Raw genomic sequence first — 7,644 nt, forward strand, 5'->3', positions numbered from 1 at the left:
TTTTGTCACTTTCAGATATTCAAGTGTTTAAATGTCTAATCTGGATTGTTGTCTTATCTGGCAAATTTCTATGGACCCAGTGTGTATGGATTAGACAAATTTTACTGTAAATAGTCATTATTATGTATTCTGTAACTTAAAGCAATGATATTAACATCTGTTTTTGTGAATAAAACCCCTATGAAAAAAATTCATACAGAACACTGAAAGATAAGTACATCTTTTTATGGACTAAATGTTAAAAAAAATTCTACGTGGCTTATCAAGAAGAGATTACATTACTTACGAAAAATCAAATGCAAAATCAACTTTAAATGTACGAGAGGAAGTCATGCATGTATGACTTGTACATACCAAATATGCAGTGATAACATCCCCTGCAGTAAACTGCTGTCCGTAGTCAACAAACTTGCACTCAGTGGCTGCCTTTCCTGTTCCCCCGTACCCAAAAGAATTTGCTTCTTCCCCTAGTGTGATGATATAAATTTCCAATATGTATATGATATTGATATCCTCTAGCACTAAAAGTTGTTTAACATTCAATATTATTTCAAAATCATGGGTCTAATGCAATTCAAACATCTTTACACAGTAATACATTTTTTGTTCCTATTCAAAATTAATCTTTAGTACAAATATTTTTATATTTATATATTGTTTTAGTAAAGTTCTGGTACACTTGTTTACCTAATTGCATAGAAGAGGAGTTGGTGGACCAGCCCACTCGTAGAACATTGGGGTGGACCTCATCAGGGGGCAGGTGGCTCACATCACAGTTCTCTGTCAACTGAAAGTTAGCAATAAAAAATTTATGACATGACTTAAACAATATGCATCTACACTAAATTGGAATACTTTGCCATTTGCCTAATTATATTTTCCTACCAAGCTTAAACTGAAACATAGTTGCCTACAATATATTCTTTACTTGAATTTTACATCAATGTCTTTGTTTACCTATTGTTATTTTTACCTGCCCTATAAGAGATTCAAGTGACTTTTTAAAAAAAAAAATACAGAAATATTACTTCTTAACTTTAATTTTCACATTTAGAATATGTCTATCAAATACTTAAGAAGTTACATTACTTCAATGTCATAAACATTTTTGTAAAGAAAAATTTCAGCAGCAGCAGTTATAGGATTCATTATCAGTACAGCATTCTGAGTGTAAAAACTATATCTGATATAACATTCAGAAATGTGGATGAAGCAAAGAAAGCTAATTATTTTGGGCTTCCCCGCCCCTTTTCTGAAATACTTAAAATAAAAGCACATGATGACACCAGTGCTCTAAGTCACACTTACTATCAGGTCACTATATGGCAGGTTGCTAAATGGTGACCCAAAATTTTTTTGGTCCCCATTTCAGAATTTCTGGTCACCATCAACAGATATTTCACTCACCATGGTGAAAACATTTTGTGAATAACATATCTAATATATTATAAAAGCATAGAACAAAAACTCGTAAACATACATGTAGAACATCTTTTTTAAATCAGAGATTACTTATTACTGTGACTGAACAATTTACTACCACTTATGAAATATTATTACATTGAACTACCGGTATAGTTGTACACGAAAGAAATTAAGTGATTTTATCCTAAAATTAAAGTTTAATCCAATGAAAAGTTTGACTGATGTGTGCATCAGGTGGAAACATTTCAGATAGGAATCTGTCACCTGTTTGTCCTGTTTACTTTATTACTACATACCTAACCTATTAAACAGTTGCTGTTAAAATTGTCAAAACATGATGATAGGCAAACAATCTCTAACAGGTTTTAAGAAGTCTACAACATTTGACAGTCGTTCTATACAGCATGCTGTCACAACATTACATATCCCAGTCTTTGTGATGCTTTACAAACTTAAAGGAATGTCTTCAAACATTTTCTTGATGGCAAATCTAGTTTTACAGTGATTTTTTTAGGGCCGATTTGGGGCCAAAATTCGGCCCCAGTCCCATTTGAAAATATGCCTGTATTTTCCCAAAATGTAGTGGAAATTTTCCCAAAGAAAAACTTACAAAATATGTGATCAAATTCAGTTTGTTTATTGCATGTTTTTCAGTGAAGTTCAAGCAGGTTTTGTTCAGCCATGTTGGATTTCTTCATAATTAGTTAATTCATACCACTATTGTTCTTGATACAAGTAATTAGGTATAATTCATACCAAGAATAGTCTTGATTTGTTATAACAATTGTTTGTTAAAGTAATACAAAGACAAAAACAAAGCTTTTTGACAATGCTTTTTAAGTGACTGGGTTTTCTGGGAGACTCCCAATTTAGCCTAATTGACGCTGAAATTCCTAATTCTGAGGGCCCCAGCCCCCAGTCCCAAAGTACTGAAAAAAAAACACTGCTTTAATTTCTGACTGCAAAATTAATGTTTTGGTTACAAATGCAACCATTTTAGTCGCAACTTGGAGCACTGGATACACTCTCCCATACCTGTACAGTACAATTCGTTTATTATCATAGTTTATTTGTCAGGCCAAAACTTTATAATAAGCGACTATTATAATAACCATAGTCGGCTGAAATTCATGTCGGACGTCTGACATGAAATGACGTTTGTATAAATTACTGGATGTACTTCTATTATACATGGTATGTTTCATGTAATTTCAGTTTGTTTTTTTTTTAGTTTTTTGGAAATACAAATAAACTAACATATCATTTCACATTATTTACTTACTGTTTCAACTTTTTGTAATAAATGAATTCACTAAAATAAAGCTTAATACTCTTCAAACTCTCTAGAACTTCGAACTGTCTTCTAGATCCCTTGGCATCCATCTTGTTTATATTCATTTTGATCTACTTTCATTTTTAAATATATGATCAATTCAAACTACCAATATTTCGTTTTTTTTATATTCATTTCTTTTATTCAACTAAAGTAGACATAAAAACCTCACTTCTTAATTAATGGGGCAGTTTTATAAATGTAATTAATTATGAACATTGATCAGGCAACAAGTGTAAGAAAGCTTGGGTTAATCAGGGACCTATATATACTAACGTTAGTATATAGGTCACTGGGTTAATTGACACAAAATTTAGTTACACATTTGGTAAAACACATTTATTATCAATGTACAATTCAGGATAAACAAAAGAAGAAAATAAGATTGTGAATGGTTTTGTGTTGTTATGTAATGTACTTTGTAAAATAAACAAACTTCGTGTCAATCACTCAGGTAAGTGCACTGAAGTGTGACTAATCTCCCCAATCAAGCCACTGTGTATAGACCAAGCCATTGTGTATAGACAAGTGACAGTGCATGAACCACAGGTGTAGATAGGTGTTATCTTTTGTTTTGTAGATTGTCCCAAGAGTGAAAAGGTGTGAAAAAAATATTACGGACGAAAATTTTCCATTATAGTAAGCGAAGTGTACGCTTTTACCTATGATAATAACAGACGAAATTTACAATGAATTATTAAGAAATGGTTTTGTGTTTCAAATATCTATGATAAAAAAAGAAGTACGATATAAAACCGGTATGATAAAAAAACGAATTGTACTGTATTTTATGCTACATGGAACAGTTTTGATGATAAATACTTGCGAACTAAAGTATGCAGCCATGACCTCTTACATCATTGCGAATATGAAAGTCTATAATGTGATGAAGATACATTCACTTACCTTAACTTCAAAAGCTACTTTTCCACCTTTGACTCCATAGGTAGCCCTTACTCCAGTCCACATCATAGCAAAGCCTCCATCAGTGAATGGTGCAGCGGACAAATTTCCCTCCTCTGTTTTCAGGCTCAAATCGGAGTTGACTAAAAGAGAAAAATTTAACTGTGTGATTATTATGAAATAAAACTTATTAAAATGAATTTTTAAGTTATAGAATCGAAAATTTTAAAAGTTTTCTAAATAATTCCTAAGGAATTATTCCTTAATTGTGGATAAATTAGGAACTATATAATTACAGATAATATAATTAGTAATACAGTTATGCCCTTACATCTGTCCAGTATAACATCAGTGGAAGACTCCCAGGAATCATCCTCCATCTCGACCTTCTTGGGACTGAAGGCTCGCCTGCAGGTAAAGAGACTCATTACTACAGAAGTTATATCTTGGTATTATGTAAACTGTTTGATAAAATGATGAATCGGATCATTGCATATTTAATTAAATAAACTTGAATGATGAATGTTTTCTAAATGGCATGAACACATTTTAAACACTCTTGTAGCACCCCTCCTGTATTCTCTACAATAATGTATACCCACCTTCTCTCACGAGATCTTGACCTAGAGCGAGATCGGGAACGATGTCGATCCTCCCTGGAGTGGTGCCTCTCATGAGAACGACTCCTTGATCTCTTCCTACCGTGTCTCTTATTATCTACAAGAAGTGCACATTACAGATAATGCCTTCTGGGTTATCACATTTTCAGAACACTTATTGTACGATATCATTTTAAGCAATATAATTATTGTTCAAGATTCTACTTTCTGCCAAGCCCAATGCATCATACCAAAAATTACTGGCATATTATTTCATTAAAAGCCTTAGGTATCTAGGTTTACCTTCATCAGAAAGCTCCTCAACAGTTTTCATCTCTTCATCAGCTTCTTTCTTTACATCAACACCATTGGCTGTTTGTGACTCCTCCTGTTTAACTGGTTCACTATCTGTTGCCATGGGCTCTTCATTTGCTTTGGCTGGCTCTTTTTCAGGACTGGCCGTCTTTGATTCAGCTTTGACCGACTCTGGTTTGGCCTGGATTGGTTCAGAAGCCTGGCTCTTCTCCTGGGCAGGTGCTTCTTCAGTTGTAGAAACTTTTTCCTGAACGGGTGCCACTTTTTCTGTTACATCTGATTCTGGTTCCTTCCTCACAGCTGCTTTAGGTTCTTCAGCTGGTGCCTAAAAGTGTTTTGTACATTAACTATCCATAGTTCTTATAAATCCAGTCTTTCTGAATTGCATCTGAATAGCTGGAATGTTTTATAAATAAAATGGTTAAAATGATATTGTCTGAGTTTAATGATAGACTTTGTTCCTTGTGTTGTCAATGTAGCAAAATAAGAAGGGACAGATAATTCTAACCTACACTACTATGATTAATCCAGAGAGTTCCGAATGTCAACATCGAGTACAAATTCAAAGAGTGAGGGAAAAAGTTGAGAAAATGAGCTGAATTTTTGTCTTTATATGGATTACTTTTTAGGGTACAAGGCATATACAAGCACAAAAATGTCTGTTATGATTAATTTGGTAGTTATTGTCAGTGTAACTCCAGAGTTGATGAAATATTCAAATCAATGTCAGAAAAGATTATAAATAACTGCACCAAAATGTCCTTTATTGTTTAAAAGAATATTTCCATCTCACAATTTTCTTTTCTGAATGTAAAGAGTACTTGATTATGCAATGGTTTATTTTAGCTTTATAAACACCAAGTTAATTTTGATGCGTGTATATATGGCTTGGATACTTTTATCATCTATATAATTGAATACTTTAATATCCCACAAAACAAACATCTGTTAGAATAATTTTTTTTGAGGGGGATGGGGGGGGGGGGGGTGTTGGGTGTTGGAAGGATACTACAATAATTTAATTCAATTGAGACTCAATATAATTTTTCTGGGACACATCAAATTTAGCTTGGACTCTTCTCAGAAACCTTGAGTCCTGGGACTCAAGTTAACAAAATCTTGTGAGAACCCTGTTATTCAACTAGGATATGACAAGATAATAACGCTATGCAAATAGCATCTTACATAAGTGAAATGGTATGAATAAAAAAGCCATACCTCTACTGATTTTTCAGGAGTTTCTTGTGCTGGTGCATTTTCAGTCTGAAAATTTAGTGAACATTTTTTTTAGAATTTTGTTAAGAATTAACTTATTAGACAGGGTCCAGTACAATCTCTTGATTTAGCTATATAGCTTGAATTACCTATATAGATTTAATAAGTTATTCAGAATAGCTTGATAATCTATTCAGAATAGCTTGATAGAGCTAATAGTAATAGCCTATCCATATGCAATTTTTCAGAAAAGTTTTTTTTTAAAAAGAAATAGATTAAGAGTCACAAGTTTTCAATTATTCGTATGTAATGTAAACTATCAAAAAGCAACCCAAATCAAAGATAGTTCTAACATTTCAGCATTTGAATACTAAGCAGAAGATGCATTTCCTTTGTTTAGATAACTGTACATCACATTTATCTGCATGGATAAGTATGATTGCCTCACACTGTGATGAATTATTACCAATCAATTATCTTGTTGACCATAAATGTCCTCCTGTATAATTTCATTCAACAAGTAACTGTGAGGTCACAAATCAATTGCTTTATATAGCCTCAAAACTTTAAGAACTTTGAATTTAAAGTCTCTGAAGGAGACACAATTTGATGAGCAATGTTTACATGCATTGTTTTCAGAAGTGTTCAAGCTTGAATTCTAAAACTGCACTAAGATGCAACTTTTTGAATATGTTGAAAAAATAACACATTTAAGGATGAAATGTGATAAAAGTGATAAAATAACTAAATATAGATAGAATTTTCTATTGTTAAAATAATAAATGTCCTATGGACCCGGTTTAACGATAGAATGTGTTCCATGTATTGTCAATGTAGCCAAAAAAATACGGGAGATAACTCTAACGCAGTGCATTTACTATGAAAAATCCTGAGAGTTCCGAATGTCAACATGGTGTGTAAATTTGAAACAAGTAAAAAACGATGGTGAAAAAGTGTTGAATTCTTCCATTATATGGATTAAATTTTTAGATGAAAGGTATTTACAGTCTCAAAGAGGTTTGCTATGATTAATTTGACTGTTATTTTCAATGCAACTTCATTAATTTTCTCCAAAATCGTTTCGGAGTGATTCTGCAATTTTCTGCTACATTATGGGTATATGGGAGGCATTCTAACTGTGGTGAGGGCCTGTCCCGAGACACTGTTAGATTATTCTAACTAAACTAAATCAAGCTATTCTGAATAGCTAAATAAAACTATATAGCTAATCCAATCATGTGATTGTGCTGGACCTGTTAGAAGCAGCTATATCTGAAGAATAAAGTGGTTTTGCAGCCATTATTATATGGACTATGGAGGTAGCATACTTGATCATTTTTGGTGGGAGACTCCTGGAGAGAACTATCATCTAGTGTTGATGCCTCTTGCGATTCATCAGCAACCGAGTCAGTAGACTCGTCAGCAACTAAAACCATAACAAAGGTCAAGGTCATTAATGTTAGCAAACAATATCTTTCCCAATACTGATACATTGATGAACGAAATATAATCCGCAGTATCTTGCTGATTTACATTTATGCATGCAGTGTACTTACTCGATCCTCCCTTTTCCTCATTTAATGCCTTTTTCAAACGCTTGACCAATACCGGTTTTGTTCCTTTGGTGTCTAACCCACGCGACTTCAACTCCTCGCGCAATTCGGCAACTTTAAGCTTGTTTGGATCGATATCACTCATCTTTTTCTATCCAAACTGCTACAAGTTGTATGAAATTATATAATTCAAACGTGCTCTTCCATATATCACTTAGTTTTACTGTGCTTCACAATTTCCCATCCACAGAGTTTCAAAATGGCGGCAAGCGGACGCACATGCACGGGTTACTATATTTTT

The 7,644-nt window shown here is 33.2% G+C and overlaps 1 protein-coding gene across 3 annotated transcripts in view; it reads right to left on the reverse strand.

Moving 5' to 3' along the window:
- Positions 1–7,644, reverse strand: part of LOC133181879 (heterogeneous nuclear ribonucleoprotein U-like) — a 17,282-nt gene extending 9,638 nt beyond the window's left edge. For 2 of the 3 annotated variants that reach the window (XM_061316522.1, XM_061316520.1), the window contains exons 1-9: positions 7,347–7,644; positions 7,119–7,216; positions 5,794–5,838; positions 4,564–4,900; positions 4,264–4,378; positions 3,993–4,069; positions 3,665–3,804; positions 688–787; positions 355–467 (exon numbers count right to left, since the gene is read on the reverse strand). In XM_061316522.1, coding sequence (XP_061172506.1) covers positions 355–467; positions 688–787; positions 3,665–3,804; positions 3,993–4,069; positions 4,264–4,378; positions 4,564–4,900; positions 5,794–5,838; positions 7,119–7,216; positions 7,347–7,488 — 1,167 coding nt within the window. In that variant the 5' untranslated portion in view covers positions 7,489–7,644. The remainder of the gene's footprint in view (positions 1–354; positions 468–687; positions 788–3,664; positions 3,805–3,992; positions 4,070–4,263; positions 4,379–4,563; positions 4,901–5,793; positions 5,839–7,118; positions 7,217–7,346) is intronic. The other variant, XM_061316523.1, reaches the window with a different exon arrangement.

Source organism: Saccostrea echinata, unplaced genomic scaffold (genome assembly GCF_033153115.1).
Source record: "Saccostrea echinata isolate AGI-Se365-2 ecotype Australia unplaced genomic scaffold, CSIRO_AGI_Sech_v1 ptg000009l, whole genome shotgun sequence".
NCBI lineage: Eukaryota > Metazoa > Mollusca > Bivalvia > Ostreida > Ostreidae > Saccostrea > Saccostrea echinata.